Source organism: Ursus maritimus, unplaced genomic scaffold, assembly GCF_017311325.1.
Source record: "Ursus maritimus isolate PB19 unplaced genomic scaffold, ASM1731132v1 scaffold_16, whole genome shotgun sequence".
NCBI classification, from domain to species: Eukaryota; Metazoa; Chordata; class Mammalia; order Carnivora; family Ursidae; genus Ursus; species Ursus maritimus.
The window spans coordinates 44753741-44778754 of NW_024424008.1; the positions used below are offsets into that span (position 1 = coordinate 44753741).

Sequence of the window (25014 nt, forward strand, 5' to 3'; positions counted from 1 at the left end):
AATGGCTTCCCAGGGGACTTCTACCAAACATTCAAAGGAGAGTCAATACCTATTTTCAAACTCTTCCAAAAAATAGAAATGGAAGGAAAACTTCCAAACTCATTCTACCAGGCCAGCATTACTTTGACTCCAAAACCAGACAAAGACCCCACTAAAAAGGAGAATTACAGACCAATATTCCTGATGAACATGGATGCAGAAATTCTCAACAGGATACTAGCAAATTGAACCCAACGTGTATTAAAAGAATTCTTCACCACCATCAAGTGGGATTTATACCTGGGCTGCAGGGGTGGTTCAATATTCACAAATCAATCAATGTGACACAGCACATTAATAAAAGAAAGGATAAGAAACACATGATCCTCTCAATAGATGCAGAAAAAGCACTTGACAAAGCATAGCGTCCTTTCTTGATAAAAACCCCCAACAAAGTAGGGATAGAGGGAGCATACCTCAACATTATAAAGACCATGTATGAAAGACCCACAGCTACCATCGTCCTCAATGGGGAAACGCTGAGAGCTTTTCCTCTGTGGTCAGGAACAAGACAAGGATGTCCCTTCTCACCATTGTTACTTAACAAAGTATGGAAGTCCTAGCCTCAGCAATCAGACAACAAAAAAAAATAAAAGTCATCCAAATAGGCAAGGAAGAAGTCAAGTTTTCACTATTTGCAGACAACATGATACTCTATGTATAAAACTCAAAAGACTCTGACCAAAAAATTGCTGGAACTGGTACAAAAGTTCAATAAAATTGCAGGATACCAAATCAATGTACGTAAATCTGTTGAATGACTAAAATTAACAACACAGGAAACAGCAGATGTTGGCAAGGATATGGAAAAAGGGGAGCCTCTTACACTGTTGGTGGGAATGCAAACTGGTGCGCCCACTCCGGAAAACAGCATGGAGGTTCCCCAAAAAGTTTAAAATAGAGCTACCCTACGAACCAGGAATTGCACTACTAGGGATTTACCCAAAGGATACACAAATACGCTTTGAAGGGGCACATGGACCCTGCTGTTTATAACAGCAAAGTGCACAGTAGCCAAAATACGGAAAAAGCCCGTAAGTAAGTGGTGAGATTATATATATATATATATATACACAATAGAAAATATTGTATATAGAATATACAATAGAATATTATATATATATATACAATAGAATATTATTCAGCAGTAAAAAAGAATGAAATCTTGCCATTTGCAAAGACACAGATGGAGCTAACGTATTGTGTTAAGCGAAATAAGTCAGCAAAAGACAAATACCACATGATTTCACTCATATGTGAAATTTAAGGAACAAAACAGATGGACATAGGGGAAAGAGAAAAAAAGAGAGGGAGGGAGGCAAACCATAAGAGAGACTCTTAGCTATAGGGAACAAGCTAAGGTTTACAAGAGGGGAGATGGGTGGGGGGCTAGGTGGGTGATGGGGATTAAGGAGGGCACTTGTGATGAGCACTGGGTGTGGTATGTAAGTGATGAATCACTAAATTCTACTCCTGAAATCAATATTACACTGTATGTTAACAAACTAGAATTTAAATAAAATCCTGAAACATTAAAAAAGAAAGAAAAGTGATTAAATAATTATGCATAGTTTATAAATATTTTAATTAATAATAATGCATAATTTAATAAAAATGAATAGTAAATTAACACTGATACATATTTGACTACACTTTGCAGCCAAATTTTATTTATTTATTTATTTATTTATTTATTTATTTTAAAGATTTTATTTGTTTATTTGACACAGAGAGCGACAGCCAGCAAGAGAGGGAACACAAGCAGGGGGAGTGGGAGAGGAAGAAGCAGGCTCCCAGCGGAGGAGCCTGATGTGGGGCTCGATCCCATGACGCCGGGATCACGCCCTGAGCCGAAGGCAGACACCCAACGACTGTGCCACACAGGCACCCCTGCAGCCAAATTTTAACACCATTATTCTCTCAATAAATGCATCATCATAATAATAGTAATAATAATAATTAAAGAAAATATTGTTACTTAAACTTGCCAGTTACAAAAGCAGTTACTACTTTTGTAATGTCTTTTTCATGTTATGTTTTCTCTCCATTGTTCACCACTCATTGGTTTATGAGAGAGCAGACTGTCCGACAACCACCCCAAATCTCTTGGAGAACAGTTCTTTAAACACAACCTTATATCCTATACACTAAAAGACTAAGTTGAAATTATTTATATGTTAATAGATTTTTTTTCTATTTACGCCTATGTGTTTGACATCCTGGTAAAGACTGGATCCAAGCAGCAGTAACTGATTTCAGACAAGTATTTAAATGTGTACGATGGTCGTATTTGCTTTAAGAAGAACTGCATTCCGTTCACCTTACGCAGCAGAGGTCTGGAGGAGGGGAAATGATGCTCACATGAGAAGTGAAAGGCTTACAAAGGAAAGCCTTAAGGGTAAATACGTAAATAATTAGAAAAGGGATTTTCAAAACTTCTTAGTTTATTCTTATTTTACACTTTACAATCTCTCAGAGGCTGAAAGGAAATATTCCAAATGGATAAGTCTGGCTCATCTGACTTTTAGGTGACTTTTGTTTTAATTGAAGTACCGTTGACACATAGTGTGACATTACCGTAGGTGTACAACATAGTGATTCAAGAAGTTTATAAGGGCTGCTATGCTCACCACAAGCGAGCCCGGAAACACTTGGATGAATCTCCAAATACCTGATTAAGTAAAAGAAAACAAACACAAAAGACTGCATGAAGATGGGTCGCCTGGGTGGCGCAGTCCTTAAGCGTCTGCCTTCGGCTCAGAGCGTGATCCCAGCGTTATGGGATCGAGCCCCACATCGGGCTCCTCCGCTATGAGCCTGCTTCTTCCTCTCCCACTCCCCCTGACTGTGTTCCCTCTCTCACTGGCTTTCTCTATCTCTGTCAAATAAATAAATAAAATCTTTAAAAAAAAAAAAAAACGACATGAAGTAAGCCTGCATTTATATAGAAATCTAGAAAATACAAATTACCCTGACAGAAAACACGTCAGTGGTTATCAGGGGCTGAGGTGAGGAGGGGAGAGCATCTCCTGCGAAAGGGCACAACGGTTTCTAAGACGATGGAAATCTTCTAAACGACCATAGTGCTGCCGGTGGCTACGTGACGGGACACGTGTGTCAAAACTCAACCAACTGTCCACTTAAATTGTCCATTATGTGTATATCGTACATCAATAAAACGGATTTAAAATATACACACAGACACATAAATCTATGTAAATAATTTCTTTTTGGGAAACAGCTTAAAGCTTATTTCAGTACATCATGACCATTTCGTGTATTCCTTTTATTACATGAAGAAAACACGTTTTAAGTTCAAGTTTCTAGTTCCTTGTGGCGTTAAAGCAATTCTCTATGTTCTCTTTAAATAAATAATATAAACAACCAAGAGAGTGTCCCAGGAGACCCTAACTTTATGACTGTGATTAGTTCCTCCCATTCTGACGTTCTGTGATTGCAATAATAAGCATTAACCTTTTCTTCTGCCGTAGTCCCAGGTGCCACCGCGAACCAAATCTCTGAAGGTGAACACGAAATCTCATTAAATATCGGAGTTCATCCCCTGTAAAAACTTTAGTAGAGGCAGGGAAGTGCTATTTTCTGGGGAGAGTAAATAAAGGTGGTGACATGTGAATACAAGTGACAGGGTTCTGATGAGTGAGCAGGGCTGACCTAAGGACTGGTGACCGTTTAGAGAGATATTTCAGTGACGCGAATATGGATCCTTCTGACAATCAGACGGATCCACAGAAGAAATTGAAATTCACTGAATAGACAGGAAGTGGCATTCNTGCAACCAAGACAGAAAAAACCCAGCTGTGATTTGGGAAGCATTCGGCCACTTTTGCCAGAGATCCACAATAGAAGTCAAACGACCTGCTGAGATTCAGCTGCTTGTGACTTCTCCACTCACCACCCATCCTCGCCATCTGCCCTTCTGGACAGAAATGTGCTCCACGATACACAGGACTTGCAACTCCGAGGAATGTTCTCAGGGTGAGATACACTGTGCGTGTCACGTGAAAGACGAAGAGATTATGGAACACTTGGACTTATTCTGAGTGTAGTCGAGACTTCACTTTTTCTGTGGACGTACGAAGAAGAACTGAGAAAAATCCACAGAGGTTATGAAAAAGGACAGTTTTTCATTCAGAGGAAGAAGGATGGGCTACTTCAGCAAGCACTGAATAACCGTTCGGTGTGGTTTTGAAAGGGGGATCAGCTGCCACGTGGGGAAAAGTCTCAGACTAGGACCAAGATTACACAGAATTCAACACCGAAGCAATCACAGTATTGAAAGAATAGCGGCAGGAATGCAGCAGGAAAAACATACCCAAGGTTCGAGGTTCCTAACCTACTCGGATAGAGAAAATACCGAGGGGGCTCGATCAGTATGATGTAAGTATGGTTTATTACGCAATTATCCGTGTTTATATGCTAAGCAGTCTGAGTCTCAGTAAATTTGTTTACATGTATATTTTCTGAATTTAAGCGTAATTACTGCTCTCCCCCAAATTATAGTGAAGGCAGCTGTCAAGTATGATAGCTTTACCCTAAGTATGTAAATGAAAGTCTTTAATGTACTCGGCTTGCAATTAAACTTTGCCACCTTTTACTGACAGCAGCAAAGATCCCAAATGATCTCTCATCCCCACCCCCACCACATCTCAGTCCTTTTCTGTTCCTCCTTCCCCATCCCGATGTTCTTAGCAAACATGCACTGAACGCCAAGTATCCATACATCACTGTATAAATAGGCCCTCGCTGAGGACCTCAATCTGTCACTGTCATTATCCTCATTTTAGAAAACACTTAAGACACGATGCTTAGGAGTCTCCTTAAAGATCCAAAGCTACAGCGGCCAAATGAGAAAAACCCCGCAGGTTCTGATCCCAAATCTACTATGATTTTTCCATTAGTCCACTTTGTTCTGACCTAACCTGGAATCTTGAAAGGTACCGATGTGCAGTTTAATGCCACTTTATAAGGATCCACAATGGTAATGAAGAACAATCTTCCCCCAAAATGAAAGCCCCAACTTGGCAAGGTTATAATTACATTCTTAGACGCAGATTGTCCTCATCCAGAACCTTTCGCCCTAGACAGGAAGGGCTCGGGAGGGCACAGAGGTCATCCAGAGAAGACCAGCACAAAGCCAGCTGCTTCTCCACGATCACGAAGTTGAGAGACTCCCCAAGGAGAGCAATGCTACATCTTTGGCTCTTCTCAGAGTTTATTTGACCCAAATACAGCAGAACAGAAATCTCTCGATGCCATTTTTTCCATTCATCTAGGACCGCATGACCACCACGGCAAACAGCACCTCTGTTTGTGTTCGACCATCCCAGGACCTTGTTTAAGAAATGGCACAGTGCTTTTGCAGATCCCAGCCTATCTAACTTCACAACACCAGAGGGGAATCAAGCTCGTATCAGGGTCATCAAAGACTAAATATCCACAAAGGGAAATGAAGGACTTCAGGGAGGGTGGGAAACAATTGGCTAGATAAACGGGAGGAACAGTGGAATAGATGAGAGGCAGGTGCATGAGAACCCACTTTCGTCTGCCTTAACACCTGCTCCTCTCCGGTGTGGTCAGTAAGGAAGGTGGGAGGGGGAAAGGAGAGGGAATTTCAAAGCATTTCCACTTGTCCACATACCATGCTCTATTCTGTTTTTATGTTAGACCTCAGCAATATTAACATGTGTCCACCAGATATGCTTATGCCTTTTTGTGTTGTAGTAATCAGTCTGGAAGTTTATTACCTGGGTACAGGTGTAGTGGGGGAAGGGTGAGTTTCACAATATTTATGGGGAAAGAAAACCGACTGGTAGAAGACCTTATTCCAATTGATCAGGCCCTTTTGAGGTCCTTTGATAACTTAAAAGCAATTTATTTTTGGAATAAATGAATGGGAAATACAAGTAATGAGCAACTACAAGGACCAGAAAAAGTACAGCAAACTTTTCAAATGGAAATCCATTCAGAGGGGGAAAAAAAAAGTCTTTAAGGAAAAGAGGCTGCTAGGAGTTACTTTTCCCAGACAGAGAAACTGAAGAAAATGGCTTCCTTTCAGGAGGAACTCGGTGGGGCCCAAACCTAGAGGGATCCTAGCTCACGTTCATAAACTGGTCATTTGAACATAAAACTAAAGGATTAGCCCCAAAATAAAACACAAAGGACAGAGCTTCAACTGAATTGTACAAACATGCAGTAGCTGTTCACCGTCGCTGAGCAGGATTCCAAGAGGAGCGTTTCAAACACCATCCAGCTGCAGCCACTCTTTTGTACTATTATTAGCAATTTGATGTTCAAATTGCTGAAAAGAATATACGGTATAAGGGAAAAAAGAACATAAGGAATAAGGGACCTATTTTAAAAATGCCCAGTTGTGGGGCGCCTGGGTGGCACAGCGGTTAAGCGTCTGCCTTCGGCTCAGGGCGTGATCCCAGCGTTATGGGATCGAGCCCCACATCAGGCTCCTCCGCTATGAGCCTGCTTCTTCCTCTCCCACTCCCCCTGCTTGTGTTCCCTCTCTCGCTGGCTGTCTCTGTCTCTGTCGAATAAATAAATAAAATCTTTAAAAAAAAAAATGCCCAGTTGGGAAATGGGAGGGAAAAGTTTTGTTGTTCTTGAGGACCCTGCCTCCACATGCCATTGTAAGAAGCAAAGACGGAACACACCGATCATTTTCCCAAAAGACGTTTTTCAAATGTCTGAAACAGGTTATGCAAGTTATGAACCATACATCGTGCACCTATTTGCTCCGTCACAGTGTAGACATCAAAACTCTTTATCGGTATAAGAATTAGAACAAACTAAGCAGCCTTAGGAGAGATCAATTATTATTGCATTCAGACAACGTGAGTTCCACCAGGTATCACATTGAGACTCACGCAATCCCAATAACAGAAGTGAGGAGAGACGAATGCAGGTCAGCTCCCCCTTCATTGGACTCCCTTGGTCAGTATCGGGGTTTCTGCTCTTTTATGTGGAGCGGGAAGGCTTGAGATAACTCAGAGGAAAGGAACTCAACTTTTATTAACATACGCTTTCTCCTGTTGCAACTTGACTGTTTGGATTCTCAGTTAAGTATTCTCTCTTCTCAGGCGCAGAATTTAGCTGGGAAAACAGGAGATTAGGAAGAATGTAAGAGAGAAGGGAAGGAGCACTGAGTCAAAGAGAAAAACCATCATAAAGACCAGAGCTCAATGGGACCGTAGAGGTAATTTCATTCAACCAAAAACTTTAAATATGAGAATCCCAAGGTTAGAAGAAGTAATGTAATTTTCCCAGGGTCCTACATTTATTAGAGTGAGTGAAATCAGCATGAAATCACTCTTGACTCTATATCCAAAGCTTTTACTACTTATGTTTAGCACTGACATTGAGAGTTGAAAACTTATTTTAGCTGATTTTCATCGCTATAACTTTTTTTTTTTTCAGAGACGTGCTGCCCACTAGGTTTTACATGCGATGGATATGCAAAATCAGACCACAGTGACTGAATTTACCCTGACTGCCTTCCCTGTTATCTGGAAGCTTCAGATCTCCCTCTTTGTGGTCCTCCTGTTTACTTACATGCTAACTCTAACGGGAAATACTGTCATCATTTCCTTGATCTGGGCTGATAATCACCTCCAAACCCCAATGTACTTCTTCCTCAGTAATTTGTCATTTTTGGACATTTTATACACTACCTCAGTTACCCCAAAGCTATTAGCTTGTCTCCTAGAAGACAAGAAGACCATATCTTTTGCTGGTTGCATCACCCAAACATACTTCTTTTTTTTCTTGGGGACAGTAGAGTTTATCCTCCTGGCGGTGATGTCCTTTGACCGCTATGTGGCCATCTGTAACCCCCTGCGCTATACCATCATCATGAACAGCAGGGTCTGTCTCCTGCTGGTTCTGGGCTGCTGGGTAGGGGCCTTCCTTTCAGTGCTGTGCCCAACTATTGTGGTGTCCAGATTGCCATTCTGCACTGAAGAAATTAGTCATTTCTTCTGTGACATTGCCCCTTTGCTACAAGTGGCCTGCATAGACACTCATTTCATTGAGATGATAAACTTCCTCTTATCCTCCCTTGTCCTCCTGACCTCGCTGGTATTCACCATTGTGTCCTACGCCTACATCATCTCTACCATCCTGCGCATCCCTTCAGCCCAAGGCCGTCGGAAGGCCTTTTCCACCTGTGCTTCTCACATCACGGTTGTGTCCATCTCCTACGGGAGCAACATCTTCATGTACGTGAGGCCCAGCCAGAGCCACTCGCTGGACTTTGACAAAGTGACGGCTGTCCTCACCACAATGGTGACCCCTCTTCTGAACCCCTTCATTTATAGCCTAAGGAATGAAAAGGTAAAAGAAGTTTTGAGAGAAGCAATCCACAAAATTTTGTCCTTATGGCACAAGAGAACCTGAACCTTATTGCACAGAAAAACTCGAAAGTTTGTTTACTAATAATGACTATGTTCAACCCTTGGACTCCATGTAGAGGAAAGCATGCTGGAGACCATATAGTTAAAGATTTGTGGGAAGATACAAAAAGGCTTCATGTCATATCAGATACAAGGTGTTATAGTCAAGGTCCAGAGTAGGCAAGTCAAGCATAGAGAAAATAATACATTTTAAACACTATTATTGGACTGTCTCACACAGAGAATATGATGAATTAATGGAAAATACTTAACTGAGGTCAGAAAACCTGAATTTTAAGCTTGGGTGTATTGCTTTTTTATCACATGACTCGTAGCCCATCTGAACTTCAGGTTTCTCATCGGTAAAGTGGAAAATACAGTTGGCGCTTTTCCTTTTCCTCTCTGTTATTATAAACTTAACCAGAATGGTCTAAGAAATACAAGCACAGGTAACTAAAAGTGAGCTCTTCTAACTGGTTCATCTGATGTTTGAGGTGACTACCTTTAACCCAACAGCTAAATACTGAAGAGAATAATAGAAACCAGGAAGAAGAATATCCCAGGTTTGTACAGTGTACTTAAACATAAAAATGTATATATACCTCACTTCATCCACTTAACCATCTTGAGAAGCTGATATTATTATCTCCATTTTACAGATGAGAAAACTGAGGTTCCCAGAGGCTAAGCATCTTGCCCCAAACTATACTCCTGGAGGGGGGCACAAGTTTCGAGGATGCAAATTCCAGTCTCTTGTAGTACCTCCCTGTACCAGGAAGTGTGGAATGGGAAGAAACTTAAGAGGGGATGAGTTAACATGGAAGTGATCCACTTTTTCTGAAACCAGAGCATCCCCTGCCTGCCCTAACAGTCTGGCAGACCTGCAGATCAGGGCAGACCAGAATACAGTCAACATAGACTGTGAGAGGCCATTGGTGTGAAAGGAAAACCACTACTATCTTTATGCCATAACTGACCACAAGTCTAGGTTAATCAACTGTGGCAGCCAGCCAATGTGGCAATCATAGGCAGGAAAAATAAAACATCCTAGAATTCCTTTGGTTAGGAGAAAATAGAAGCAGAGAATCAATCAAGCCAGCTTAAGCAAAATGCGTGTTTGTGACAATAATAATTAAGAACGCCACTCAGACTCCCAGAAGATAAGGAACAGGAAGACCTTCCAGGGCCAAGAATCAGGAATTAGAAAACCTTAAGGAACCAAGGCAGGTGCCTTCTTCCCTTGTTCTCTGGGTCATATGATCTGGGGTCATATAATCTCACATGTTACTATTTTTCTCCATATATCTTGGGGTAGGCTGAATAATGGCCCCTCCAAATATCCAGATCCTAACTCCCGAAACCATGAATGAAAGTAAAAAAATGAGGTATATACAGCAAAAGGATTTTGTAGATGTGATTAAATTAAAGATCTTGAGAGAGGGAGATTATCCTGGATTATCTAGATGGGTCCTAATTATAATCACAAGTGTAATGTGAGAGACATAGAGGGAGACTTGACCACATAAGAGATAGTAACGTAATAATGGGAGCAGAGAGAGATTCGAAATTGCTATTCTGCTGACCTGAAGTTGAAGCAACAGGCCATGAGCCAAGGAACACACTTCTAGAAGGTGGAAAAAGCAAGGAAATGGGTTCTTGCTTCCTAGAGCATCTGGCACAACCCACTGACACCTGTTTAGGCCCATTGGAATTGGTTTTGGGTTTCTGGTCTCCAGACTGTGACAGTAAGTACATCTTAGTTTTATTTTAAGACCCCGAATTTGAGGTCCTGCCTCTCTGTCTGTACTCTTCCTCCAAGGGTACCCCCCTCCACCCACCCAGGCATACCAGGTACCTCCTCCAGGGCCCATGAGTGATAAACTCTATCATAACTCCTGTTGTGGTCTGTTGAACTGCAGCTCACCATCTGGTATCCTCTGTTCCACTTAAGAAACATTAACTTGATAAATTCATAACAAGGTGGTACAACCATATATGACTACTTGCTTCATCCTTGAAATGTACTAAAAAAAAGTAGTTGTGTATGTGTGTGTGTGTGTGTGCATATGTGTGGTGATACATTTCAGAAGTATGTATTTCTATCTGTGAACTTCAAAATCTCTCATTAAAAAAAAAAATCCTTTATCATCTTGGATTGCTGGCCCACCCCAAGGATATTGTTTAAACCTAAGCAAAGATTCATTCCCTAATATGCTTTCTTACTTTCAGCATTTGGCTGCAAGTAAGCCCCCTTTTTAAAAAGATGATAATGCTGAAAATGATAATGTATAAGCTCTTTCTAGTCATCAAAATTTAAGTCATTAATATATTTTCACTGTTAACCTTTTCTTTTTAAAGATTTCATTTATTTGAGAGAGAGAGTGAGAGAGAGCAGGGAGGGGGAGGGGGAGGGGTAGAGGGAGAAGCAGGCTCCCTGCTCAGCTGGGAGCCCAATGCAGGACTGGATCCCAGAACCCTGGGAACATGGCCTGAGCTGAAGGCAGATGCTTAACCAACTGAGCCATTCAGGTACCCCAGGTTTTTTAGACATTCTGAGTAGAGATCTTGAAAAGCACTGACCATCATACAACCACACAATCAATGTAAAAGAGAAGAACTTGAAATGACGTGTCAAATAAAAGAATACTATATCCAACCAATCAATAAAATATCAAGTTATTCTAATACCGTTAGTACTTATACAGTCTCTTCATGTGCAGAAATACATGTACATGTCCTCCTGATGCAGAACTGAGTTCAGAGTCATCACCCGACTTCAGCAGAGTATACAAAAAATGCAGCGTGTCGTTTTACTTATTTAGTCAAACATGTCTCATTCTGTTTAGGCACCAGTCACAAGAGTGACTCTGAAAACACCTGTACTTGGGGCGCCTGGGTGGCTCAGTTAGTTGACTGACTCTTGATGTAGGCTCAGGTCATGATCTCAGGGTCCTGAGATTGAGCCCCGCACTGATCAAGGCTAAAAAGAAACAAGCTATCAAGCCATTAAAAAACATGGAGGGAAAATATTATCAAACAAAAGAATTAGTTTGAAAAAGCTGTTTCTCCATGATTCCAACTCTATGACATTCTGGAAGAAGCAAAACTATGGAGTCTGTAAACAGATCGGTGGTGGTGTGAATGGAGAGAAATCAGTAGTCAGAGCACCGAACATTTTTAGGGCAGTGAAATACTCTGTATGATGCGGCAATGATGGATGCACACGATTACACGTTTGTCTACACCACAGAATGTACAACACCAAGAGTGAACCTTAAAGTAAACTGTGGGCTTCGTGTGATGGGACAGTGTAGGTTCATTGGTGGTAACAAATGTATCGCTTTGGTGAGGGATGTTGGTCGTGGGGGAGGCTGTGCATGCAGAGGGACTGTGGGTATATGGGAAATCTTGGCATCTTCCTCTCAGTGTTGCGCTAAGAAAATAAAGTCCTTTAAATAAATAATGGAATTGATATAGGAAAAAGTATCTTTCAAAGAAAAAGAAATGCTTAAAATACGCTTCTTGTATCAACAGTGAACGGTATTAACACAATAGTGTAAAAAGTCAGTTTGTTCGATCAAAAATTATGATGTATCTGTACAGGAGATACAGGAGGAAGATAATGACCGAAGAACTTAACACTCATCTTTCATAACAGGAATTTGATAGACAATGTATAAGTTTGATAAATTAAGAAAGAAAGATATAAGCATTTATTTAAAAATATGAAGGTAACATTAGAAGAAACAAAAGTGTTTAAAATAATTCCCTATAAGAAAAAGGGCTAGGAAGTGAGAGGAAAGGAAGAAGTGACCTCTCTTTTTCTATGCAAAACTTTTAACATTCATTCACTTTTAACTATATAATCTGTTTAGTTTAAAAAATGAAAATCAGGGGTGGCTCAGTTGGTTAAGTGACCAGCTCTTGATTTCGGCTCAGGTCACGATCTCAGGGTGGTGAGATCAAGCCCCGGGTTGAGCTCCACGTTCAGCATGGAGTCTGTCTGGGATTCTCTCTCCCTCTCCCTGCCCCTCTATCCCTTCCTGCTTGTGCTCTCTCTCTCAAATAAATAAATAAATCTTTTTAAAAAAATGAAAATCAGTTTTAAAACAATGGAGGGAAAATGAGACTGGAGGAAAGAATAGCTTAGCTCCCAACCAGGAGCCATGGAAGTAAAGATGCCAACACACCCAGAAATTCTCAGCTCACAGTGACCGAGCACAAGGTATTTAGAGAGCCAAGAAGCCTTCATCACCGTAGAATGGAAAAGCCATTCAAGCATCTGAGTTGCGGACACTTAACGCACTTGAGATAAGCAGCAAGGACATTTGACTTAGGGTTAAAACAGTGAATGTGAAGGCTGATGCGAAGAGTCAAAGCAGTACCTTTGAGTACCTAGTGATCCCAAGGAGATCAGGAGCTCCCGTTGCCCAAGCAGGAGCTATGGACTCACCCATCACAGTCCTGCACTGTGGAAAGGGTCTTCTGCAGCAATACCCGGACCGTGTACATGCGAACAAGAGGAACACCAGGACACAGAGACCCCCCCGAAAATGCTGCAAGTTGAGTGCCAATTCTCCTGAAGCGTAGACCACAGAGGAGCAAAAGAGAAACTATATCAGTATGTTAACGCTGATTATCTCCGTAAGAGGATTGTAATTGTATTTTTCCCTTCATAGTTTCAGACTTCTCTTCACGTATCTATGAGCATGGACTACGTAAAGTGCTCACATTTTTCAAAAGGGTCACGGTTGTTTCAAATGAGTCATTGCCCATCTGACCTTAGAGGCAGATGCAACCTCAGTCGAACTCGGTGCTTGCCAATAACTTGAGAAAGAGTTGGGGGCTGTTCCCGAAATGTTATATTTTCTCAAAATATCTTCCAGCTAGTAGGTCGATGAGTCAACAAACAATTGCAATATATTCAATCTATCTGTCTGCCTATTTCATAAAAAAAGAAGGAAAATTCTATTCAAGGAAAGAAAGTCTAACGTCCACAGCAGGAAGATATCATAGAAATAGCCTGTTAACAGAATGTCTGACACAAAAGATGGATCCAATACATAATGATTGAGGGAAGGATAAATTAGTGGATAAATAAAGAGAAGAAAATAAACCATCTTAAACTTATTGCCCTAGAATTCGTGATGTAACTAAGAATATTGGAGGCAGGCAGCACATTCGTAGACAAAACAGCATGACCAAAGTTGCAAAATTCCTCACAGGTCATATTTCCTGATTGTTCTGAATTTGTTACAGCACAACTATGTAGAAACCCTTCATTAGACTCTGCTCTTCTGGATTCCCTTTCATTTCTGCTCTGCCCCTTCTCCCTTTGGTATTATCCCCATGTTCACTGTTCTCTGGCTCGCCTGAGTCCACAAGGAATAGCCTGGAAAAGGTTGAGGAGTTCAAGACTTCAAAAGGTAGTGTTTGGGTTCCTGTAGTTTCACATTTAGAAGCAGAGATGCAGGCAAGGTAATTAACATGATAGCCTCAGAAAGAAAATCAAATAAGTCCCACTGGGAAAATCTTATTGCCAGATGAAAATGCATACATATTCACAAATCTGAATTTGTCCATGAAAGCACAAGGTCACAGACTCCTTAAATACGTATGAGCTGTCTATAAACTGATGAGCTCACTGAGGAGCTGAGAGATGAGATAGCTGTCCCAAAGGCACTCAGCCAGCAAGTGGAGCCAAACCACGGGTCTGACTTCAAAACCCAGGCTCCTGCTTCCTACCCCCCACTGTTGCCCTCTGTGGTAAAAACTGCAGGAAAGCTATTTGCAGTGAGTATCACCCACAGATACAGATGTAAAATCAAAGACAAGGAATGAGAGAGCTTTCGAGAGCATCCCTCTCAGATACTTCATTTCACAAATGAGAGACCTGAGGGTAGAGTTTTCAAGATCTAGGTGGTAAGAAAGCCAGAACCAGAACGGGCCTTTTGTTTGCCGATTTAATATTATTTCCTTCATGGCATCGAGCCTCCTATTCAGTCCACATTTATTAAACACTTATCAAACGTGAAGACAGAGTTCTAGAACTATAGAAGATAACAAATCTCCTCTAACGAAGTGGAGTTAGGAGAAGGAAAATTGAGGAAAACACTAAAGGAAATTTGGGTTCCAGTCAAATGCATCCGTTATAAAATCACACTCTTGGCTTGCCAGCAAATGAGGAGGCTTGCTCTATAACGCAGTCTGCCCCTCCCCCATTTTTTTAATTTTTTTTAATAATATTTTTTTATTATATTATGTTAGTCACCATACAGTACATCCCTAGTTTTTGATGTAAAGTTCCATGATTCATTACTTGCGTATAACACCCAGTGCTCCATGCAATATGTGCCCTCCTTACTACCCATCACCAGCCTATCCCATCCCCCCCCCCGAAAGCAAACTGAGGCACTCCCACATTTTATCCCCATGATATGGGGCTCCTGAGACACAAATCGTCTTACTTTTCTACAAGGTTAAGGATAAGAGATTTGTGTTAGGCTTTGGTGGCCGGGGGAGTGAAAGTGGTAAACACAGAGAGTAAATGTTTACATGGCCACCATTCAGAGGCAATCATGAGAAGCTATCCTATCTACTTTACCACGATTCCCACTTATTATTTCTCACCAGAACTTCCTCGTAACTGCTCCCCAGTTTGCAGCACTTCTGGGTATCCCAAACACACACACACACACACACGCACACACACACGCACACACGCACACATACACGTGGCTGGAGAAAAGTGTTGCCCTGCTCAGTCTTCACCCCATTGGTGAGGAGAGGGGTTCTGCCTTCCCTAAAGGATGTGGGGCTGGCTGAAGGCAAGATTCCTGATGCAGGACAGATGAGACTGAGTGTAGTTTACTAGTCACATACGCTTGCAGCCGAGGGAGGAGGACACCGCATGCCATGCAGGACCACATGCGGGATGTACTCAGAGGCAGAGTGAACACTGCTTAGTTGGCAGGAACCAAAGCCCTTTTGGGGTTTTTGTTTTTGGTTTGGTTTGGTTTAGTTGTTGTTTCTAAATTTTTATTTAAATTCCAGTTAACGTACAGTGTAGCATTAGTTTCAGGTGTACAATTTAGTCATTCGGCACTTCCATACATCACCCTGTGCTCATCATGACAAGTGCCTTCCTTACTGCCCATCACCTATTTTCCCCCTCCCCCAACCCCTCCCCCTTCCCCCACCCCCCCGTAACCCTTAGTTTGTTCTCTTTAGTTAAGAGTCTGTTTCTTGGTTTGCTTCTCTCCCTCTTTTTTTCCCCTTTGCTCATTTGTTTTCTTTCTCTTTAATCTCAATCTTTTTTTTATTTAAGATTTTTAATTTATTTACTTGTCACAAAGAGCACAAGCAGGGGGAGCAGCAGGCAGAGGGAGAAGCCAACTCCCCGCTGAGCAAGGAGCCTGATGCAGGACTCCATCCCCTGGGATCATGACCTGAGCCAGAGGCAGATGTTCCATTGACTGAGCCACCCAGGTGTCCCACATTTGTTTTGTTTCTTAAATTCCACATATTAGTGAAATCATATGGTATTTGTCTTTCTCTGACTGATTTCACTAAACATAATACTCTCCAGCTCCATCCATGTTGTTGCAAATGGCAAGATTTCATTCTCTTTTATGTCCGAGTAATATTCCTGTGTGTGTGTGTGTGTGTGTGTGTGTGTACATTCATCAGTCTTCTTTACCCATGCATCAGTCAGTTAAGGACGGGTATAATGCAGCTGGTCTGGTTGAGAGAGGAACGAGCTAAATGGGGGGGCCTTTCCTCAAGTGGGGGAGTATATCTGGCAAAAGTGGGGGAACTTAGGACTCTGGGGCCCTGTGAGGCTTGGTGGTGTCAAGACTACACATAAAATAGTAGACATTATAATATATCTCCCCAGTGTTACTTGAAATATATTTTAAAATATTGCCCACAAGCTCTTGTGTTTATGCCAGGTTCCATTTTGGAGGCGTTCATTCCACTGCAAGGAACTATCTATTCTTTTTCACTCTCTCTCTTCTTTTTCTCCCTCCCTCCCTCTCTTCTCTTTTAGAAATATGTATATTTATAGAAAAATATATTGTATGAATATATATTTGAAAAATGTATAATATATATATGCACACATTTTTACAAATATCCATACATCAGGCAGAAAGGCTGATAAGGAAAAAATGGGGTCATCCATAGGCTGGAGATCTAAGTGAGGTCATGGAGTATGTGTTTAGGAAATAAAACTATAGAATTGGGAGATTGTGGTCCACGATTGATAACCTTGGAGTCTGGAATTTCAGAGCTTGAGAAATTCTATCTAAGGGCAACACTCAGGTCATAACAATGGAGCTGATGCTTTAAAAGGAATGCCCATGATACTCATTGGAAGGAAGATCAAGAAATTCAAATTTTAGGGGCACCTGGGTGGCACAGCGGTTAAGCGTCTGCCTTCGGCTCAGGACGTGATCCCGGCGTTATGGGATCGAGCCCCACATCAGGCTCTTCCGCTATGAGCCTGCTTCTTCCTCTCCCACTCCCCCTGCTTGTGTTCCCTCTCTCGCTGGCTGTCTCTACCTCTGTCAAATAAATAAATAAAATCTTAAAAAAAAAAAGAAATTCAAATTTTAGTATATTTTATGAACTGTTCACATGGATGTTAAGGTTCCCTAGAACGATAGGAATCCTTAGGATGAAGTGGAAGACCACGAACCTCTAAAAAAGTCTTTACTCAATGTGTCGCCAATGGTTTTTATGTTTTGAAATTCAGTTTAAAAAACCTCCTCCCTCATTGTCTTACCTGAACACTCCATGGCCGTTCTTTACATCTTCCTTGAATCTCGGGTAATAAAGGGCAGAAACAAAACTTACAAGATTGTGTAATATAAGCCTTGGAGACATTTTATCAAAAAACAGAGGAATAGTGATTTGAAAGTGGAAGTTGGGAACAAAAGAACACTGCCAACATTCGCAACAGTAATCCTGAGCCCATTCCTCCAGCCCTCTGGAACATGGAAGGGAGGCACGCTTCCTTGTAGGAACCTCAGGGCTATCACTGTCCTCAAGTGAAAGTGAAATTGATATTAAGATCAACAGGTACCATGTTTGGGTTAAGAGGGGAATGTTTAAAGAAATTTTTATGGAAAAAATAGAAATATTAGAGAATACAGGGGATGCTATGGCAAGCTTGCAGCTGTGGGATAAAGTCTGGAGGTTGGAAGACCAGAGTTGAACCGGGCTGAGTTCAGTCCAGGGGTTATCTTTCTGAACCGGGACATGACAGGAATGAAAAGCATAATGCAATTTACTATAGCTGTCCGCAAGTTTTAAAGTGTAAAGTACATCACGTTCAAGCAAAAATATGCAGGCATACAAATGGACACAGGAGGGGATGCTTAACATCCCTGATCCTCAGGGAAATACTAGTTGAGACATCACCTCACACCTACCAGACTGGCTAAAATTAACAACACAGGAAACAACAGGTGTTGGCTAGGATACAGAGAAAGGGGAGCCCTTTTGCACTGTTGGTGGGAATGCAAACTGGTGCAGCCACTCTGAAAAATGGTATGGAAGGTTCTTGAATGTTAAAAATAGATGTATCCTATCATCAATCGCAATACTACGTACTTACCCAAAGGATACAAAAATACTAATTCGAAGGGATAAATGCACACTGGTGTTTACAGCAGCATTATCAACAACAGCCAAATTGTGAAAGAAACCCAAATATCCACTGATGGATGAATAGATAAAGATGTGGTATATATATACACACACTCAATGGACTATTACTCAGCCGTAACAAAGAACGAAATCTTGCCATTTGCCATGACATGGATGGAGCTATTAAGTACTACACTAAGAGAAATAAGTCAGTCAGGTATTTAAACATTCTTATTTTTTTCTTTGCATTTTAGTGCAAATAATTTATCCTAAGTGCTCTCTCAGTTCACAGATTGATCCTTTCTTCTTCTCGTAACACCATTGAAGGGATTTGTTACTTTTGAGAGTGTGGCTTTTGCTTGTAGCATTTCACTGACTTCATTTTAATATTGTCTGAGGAAATTTTAGGTCTTTTCATGAATGTTTTCTACTCTTTTCACTAAAATTTCTTCTACAGATGTATTGTAGTTAGTTTGAAGTTCTTGTCCATGAATTCTAGCACCTGGGAGTATGTGCTTACTGACTAATTTTTTTTCTTAATATGGGATTATTTTCTTGCTTATTCGCATGTATCATACTTTGCCATTTTATGTTCAACATTATAGTAAAAGATCATGAGAGACCAAAGTAGATAAAATGTATCCAAAAAAGACCATTCCTTGCTCTTTGTCACGTCACCGGGGAAGGTTTCTGGCTTATTGATTTTCTTTGTGATTTTTCTCCATTTCATTTTATTGGCTCCTCATTTTTGCTATTTCCTTCATTTTGGATTAATTTGTTCTTTTTTTTTACCAGATTATTAAAGTGCAAGCTTATATCATTAATGTGAGACTTTACTTTTTTCCCAATCTAAGCTTTTATTTTTTTTTAAAGATTTTATTTATTCATTCTACAGAGAGATAGAGACAGCCAGTGAGAGAGGGAACACAAGCAGGGGGAGTGGGAGAGGAAGAAGCAGGCTCCCAGCAGAAGAGCCTGACATGGGGCTCAATCCCAGAACGCCAGGATCACGCCCTGAGCTGAAGGCAGACGCTTAAACGACTGAGCCACCCAGGCGCCCCCCAATCTAAGCTTTTAATGCTATACTTTCTTTTTTAAACTTTCCCTTAGCTGTAACAATTTTGTTATATTGTGTTTTTCTTTTATTTCTTTTTTTAAGATTTTATTTTTTAAGTAATCTTTACACCCAACATGGGGCTCGAACTCAGAACCCTGAGATCAAGAGTTGCCGGCTCCTGTGACTGAGCCAGCCAGGCGCCCCTGTGTTTTTATTTTCATTCAATTCAAAATATTTTTAAATTTCCCATCTGCCTTCCTCTTTGGCCCCAGATTATTTAATGACTTTGTTTTCTAATTTTAAAATATTTGGGGACTTCATACATACCCCTTTTGCTAATTAGTTTAATTCTGCTTTGGTCAGAGAATATATTTGCATAATTTTAAATTCATGATCTTTCTCCATTTTATTTTTTTAATTAACATAAAATGTTTATTTGTTTCAGGGGTACAGGTCTGTGATTCATCAGTCTTACACAATTCACGGCACTCACCATAGCACATACCTTCCCTAATGTCCATCACCCAGCCACCCCATCCCTCCCACCCCCCTCCACTCCATATCTTCCTCCTTTTTGGTGTGACTGTTGCTATTTTAAGTTGAGTATATTGCAGCCTGAATCAAAGACTATTTCCTTAATCTTCTTTTCATCTAGGTGAAACTATGTGACTAATTCTGGCCAGACAGATGCAAGCAGAATTTTTGAGTGGTTCTACTAGTAAGGTTTCTTACAAGGGAGGGAATGATCCTTTCTTCTCCTTTTTTCCTTCTTACACCTTTGGGAGTTAACATGTAATAGCTGGAATTCTGACAATCATTCAAGACCACAAGTGGACCCTGAGCATGGAAGTGGCTTATGAGAGTGATAGAGCAAAAACATATGGGTTTTCCACTCATGTTATGCATGCATAAAGAGTTTTACTTTTTCTTCATTCTTGATGCCTTTTTAATTTTTTTTTCTTTTTTTTACTCCATGGGCTAGGCTTTAATGGATAATATTTATTTATTTATTTATTATTTTTTAAAGATTTATTTATTTATTTATTTTAAAGATTTCATTTATTTATTCGACAGAGATAGAGACAGCCAGCGAGAGAGGGAACACAAGCAGGGGAGTGGGAGAGGAAGAAGCAGGCTCATAGTGGAGGAGCCTGATGTGGGGCTCGATCCCATAACGCCGGGATCACGTCCTGAGCCGAAGGCAGACGCTTAACCGCTGTGCCACCCAGGCGCCCCTAAAGATATATTTATTTATTTTAGAGAGAGAGAGCATGGGCTGGAGGGACAGAGGGAGAGGGAGAGAATCTCAAGCAGACTCCGTGCACCAAGGCCGATGCCCGGCTCAGTCTCACCACCCTGAGATCATAACCTGAGCCAAAACAAGATTCAGACACTTAACGGACTGCACCACCCAGGCACCCCATTTATTTATTTATTTATTTATTTATTTATTTATTTATTTATTTGAAAGAGTGAGCAAGAGCGGAAGTGGGAGGAGGGGCAGAGAGAGAGAGACAGAGAAGCAGACACCCCCCTGAACAGGGATCCTGACATGGGGCTTGATCCCAGGACCCAGAGATCATGACCTGAGCCAAAGGTCACACTTAACTGACTGAGCCACCCAGGCACCCCCAGGCACCCCATTTTAATGGATAATATTTAATAGAAATGGTGACACAGGCACTCTATTTTCCTTTGTTATTTTAAGGGGAATATGTGTCACAATCAAGAATGATGGTTTTGAATGTGTTAGGGACTGTTTATCAGATTAAGACAATTTCCTTCTAGTCTTAGTTTGCAAGGAAGTTTTATAATTAATGGAGGTTGAATATTATCAGCTATATTCTGCTTCAATTATGAGGAAAAATAGTTTGTGTTGACATGGTAAATTACAGTTCCCTGATTTTTTTTTTTATGTCAAATCAGTTTTGTATTCCTGGCATACACCCAACTCTTTTACACATAACTGAATTCTATTTGCTAGTATTTTCTTGAGGATTTTTTTCATCTAGATTCATGGGTGAGATTAGCCTATACTTTTCCTTCCTCATAAAATCTGGTGTTGGGATCCAAGTTACAGTAGCCCTTAAAATTAATAAGAGAGTATTTTGTATTTTAAAAATTCTCTTGGTGAGTTATATGATTGGAATGATCTGTTCTTCAACATCTGGTAAATTTGCTCGTAAATTTATCTGAGCGTGGAATTTCTTTATGTAGCTATATAAGAAAATTTATTGAGGTTTACTTTATGTATAAAAGGCACCGTAATTTCAAAGTTAACTCAAAAGTTTTGATGATGGTATATGACCATAAGCCACCAGTTTAAACGAGATATAGAACATGTTAATTATTCCAGAAAGTTCCCTCATGTGCTTCCCAATCATTACATATCTCCCATTTCCTGCAATAGTTTTCTAATTTCTGTTAGCATAGGTTAGATTTGCCTATTTGTGGACTTCGCAAAATATAATCATATAGTTCTTTTGCATTGGGGTTATTTTGCTCAACATAATATTTTTCAAAATTCATCCAGGTTATTGTATGTATCAGTAGCTACCTCCATGTTAATGTTGAATAATATTCCATTGTAAAAACATACCACCTCTTATCCAGTATCCTGTGGATAGACATTTGCATTATTTTCAGTGTTCAGATATTAGGAATAAAACTGCTTTGTACAGTTAAGTATGGTATTTTTAATAGACATATAATTTCATTTCTCTTGGTTAAATTAGGTAAATACCTTGACATGGTATTGTCAGCTCACAGCGTAAAGATACATGTTTAACTTTACCAGAAAATGCCAATTTTCCCAAAGCAATTGTACTGTTTTATACTCATGCCAGAATTTTATGAGATTTCAGTTTCTCCTTGCCAGGTTTGGTATTGTCTGCTTTAAAAAAAAAAAAATAAAGTTTTGGCTATTTTAGTAGATGTGAAATATCTCAGTATGATTTTAATGTGCATTTTTCTGATGCCTGGTAATGCTGTGGTTCTTTTCATGTGTCTGTTAGTGAAAAACAAGTCTTTTGTGCGGTGCCCATTCAAGTGTTTTGTGCATTTAAAAAATCGCTTTTGGGGCAACTGGGTGGCGCAGTCGTTAAGCGTCTGCCTTCGGCTCAGGGCGTGATCCCGGAGTTCTGGGATTGAGCCCCACGTTGGGCTCTTCTGCTGGGAGCCTGCTTCTTCCTCTCCCACTCCCCCTGCTTGTGTTCCCTCTCTTGCTGGCTGTCTCTATCTCTGTCAAATAAATAAATAAAATCTTTAAAAATAAATAAATAAATAAATAATTGCTTTTTATTGTTGATTTGTGGGAGTTCTTTGTATTAAAAACAGAATTGGTTTTTAATACTTGTGCTTTTGTTGTTGCTTTGTAGGAGTTTTTCATATAGTCAAGATTTTATTAAATGTGTATATTGCAAATATTTCTTTAAGTCTTTATCTTACTGATTCATTTACTTAGCTCTGTATCCGGACTACAAGGAAATTGTAATTTTGAGAGTCTATTTTATAAATTGTTTCTTTGAAGGTTAGTGTTGGTCTTTTTTGTTTTCCTTTTCTAAGAAGTTTGCTACTTCAAGAACACAGATTTTTTTTTCCTGTGTCTCTTCCTAGGAATTTTGTGGTTTTAGCTCAGTTTATGTATGGAGTGATGTAATTGTGATTTTTATATGAAAGTTTGGTTGTTACAGCAACATTCCTTGGAAAGCTTGAATTCTTTGATTAAGCTTGATATCTTTGCAAAAATATCTGCAGGTTATCTCTCAATTCTCTATTTTGCTCCATTGATTTTTGCCTATCCTTATGCCAAGAGCATATACTCAGTATTTATAAGAAAATTGGAGATCTTGAAATCCGTTGTAAATGTCCTCAACCTTGTTCTTTCTTTTTGATGATTTTGTTAATTTCAGATGTTTTGTAATTCTATTATCTGAAATATCTTCTATAGGATAGGAATTATTTTCTTACTCTAAATTTGTCACAAGTCATCTCTACAGTATTCTACTCCTATTCTATTCCTAGTGTACTGGGAATTTTTAATGATTATTTTAATATATATAATGCTAATTTGCCTATTTATGTTTTTTTATTTCTTTCTGCACACCTTCTGACACTTTATATTCTCCTGGGAATTTGTGTATTTAATCTCAGGTTTTAGTATCTTTATTTAAAATTCATTTGGGTTTTAAAATTTGTTCCATGCTTGTATCTGAATTATTTTTTACTTCTTGTTCTATATTTTATTTATTTTTCTCTCTCTTATTTATTTTCCCTCTCCCACTGATAAATCTTGGCAGTGGTATACCTACTGAAAAGTTTGGGAAAAATTTTCTCAAAATTGGGTTTTGGTTTGTGTTTTTTTGTTGTTCCGTTATTTATATTTAGTCCTGTTTCCTTTATATCTGAAATTATCTTTATAATTTTCACCTTTCATCTTTGTTGTTGCTGCTTATTTGTTCTATCCTTCTTTTCCTATTCTGTTGAGTTGAATGCTCAGTTTCTTCATTTTCAAGTTTAAAAATAAATTGTTGGGGCACCTGGGTGGCACAGTCGTTAAGCATCTGCCTTCGGCTCAGGGCTTGATCCCGGCGTTATGGGATCGAGCCCCACGTCAGGCTCCTCCGCTATGAGCCTGCTTCTTCCTCTCCCACTCCCCCTGCTTGTGTTCCCTCTCTCGCTGGCTGTCTCTACCTCTGTCAAATAAATAAATAAAATCCTTAAAAAAAATAAATAAAAATAAAAATAAATTGTTGATAAGTAAATTTAAATGTGTAAATTATTCTATAGACAGTAATTAGCACTGTATATTTTCCTGTTACTTCATTTTAAATATTTCATAATTTCCTTTGAAAAATCATTTTAAATAAAAAGATTTTTGAACATGGTTATTTACTTCAAGCCTCAGTGATTTTGTTTGGTATCACCTGCTCAAGGAAAGGAGGCGGTCCGTCAAGACCGAACGTTGTACACCCGCGTCCAACAATCTCCATCAGGCCGTTTTCTTTGTGCCAGGGCAAAGTGGCTCAGGTCTTTCACTGCGACCCTGGCCTCCTGTTGTTCAGAGTCATAATCTTCTCCTTTGCCTCATATCATTTTAATCAGCACTGATGCTGTTAGGACTTTAGGTCCCTTCTTTCTGTAATTATCAAGTTTTAAGACTGTACCAAAGTTCATACAAATTGAGTGACTCCACTGTGGTCCTTTTACAGTTTGAGGATTTGGTAGAACATTGGGATCACCTAAGCTGATAATGATTCATTGAAATTTTAGTAGTTATTCTATCTTCACCCTCTTTCATGCTATTTTTAATTAACTAGGCTCTAGGCAGACCTCCCTGGTGCTTGTCTAATTTCAGTCTTTCATTTCTTCCCAAAGGTGGAACTCTTCCAGTATGCTTATTGGAAATAAAGTCCTATATTACTTTTTGAATTGTAAAATAAGTATCAACACTTAATAACTTTTTCACCTATTTTTTGCAATACAAGAGAGGGAATGGGACCATTAAAAAAAAAATGCATTCAGTTTTTCTCAGATACCCTTCTCAGGTTTGGTTTCCAAATACATTAAGTTCAAGATTTAAAAAAAAAAAAAAAGCCCTTAGAACATTTAATTACATGAATAATACAAAAAAAAGCCTTGTTCTTTTTTTTTTTTAGATTTATTTATTTACTTGAGAGAGAGAGACAGAGAGAAGAGGGAAGGGCAGAGGGACAGGGAGAGAGAGAGAGAGAAAGAATCTCAAGCAGACCACTGCTGAATGCAGAGCCCAATGGAGAGCTGGATCCCAAGACCCTGAGATCATGACCTGAGCTGAAATCAAGAGTTGGATGTTTAACCAACTGA

At 39.8% G+C, this 25014-nt stretch overlaps 1 protein-coding gene across 1 annotated transcript; it reads left to right on the plus strand.

Annotated features, from left to right (window-relative positions):
- The first annotated feature begins 7499 nt into the window (after positions 1-7499).
- On the plus strand, positions 7500-8463 carry LOC103662275 (olfactory receptor 6M1-like). The gene has a single exon (XM_008689933.2). The coding sequence runs from the start codon at positions 7516-7518 to the stop codon at positions 8461-8463; it is 948 nt and encodes a 315-aa protein (XP_008688155.2). The 5' UTR covers positions 7500-7515.
- Positions 8464-25014: the final 16551 nt, after the last annotated feature.

Excerpts from the sequence above, each read along its gene's own strand:
- LOC103662275 (XM_008689933.2), top strand. The coding sequence starts at position 7,516 with ATGGATATGCAAAATCAGACCACAGTGACTGAATTTACCCTGACTGCC.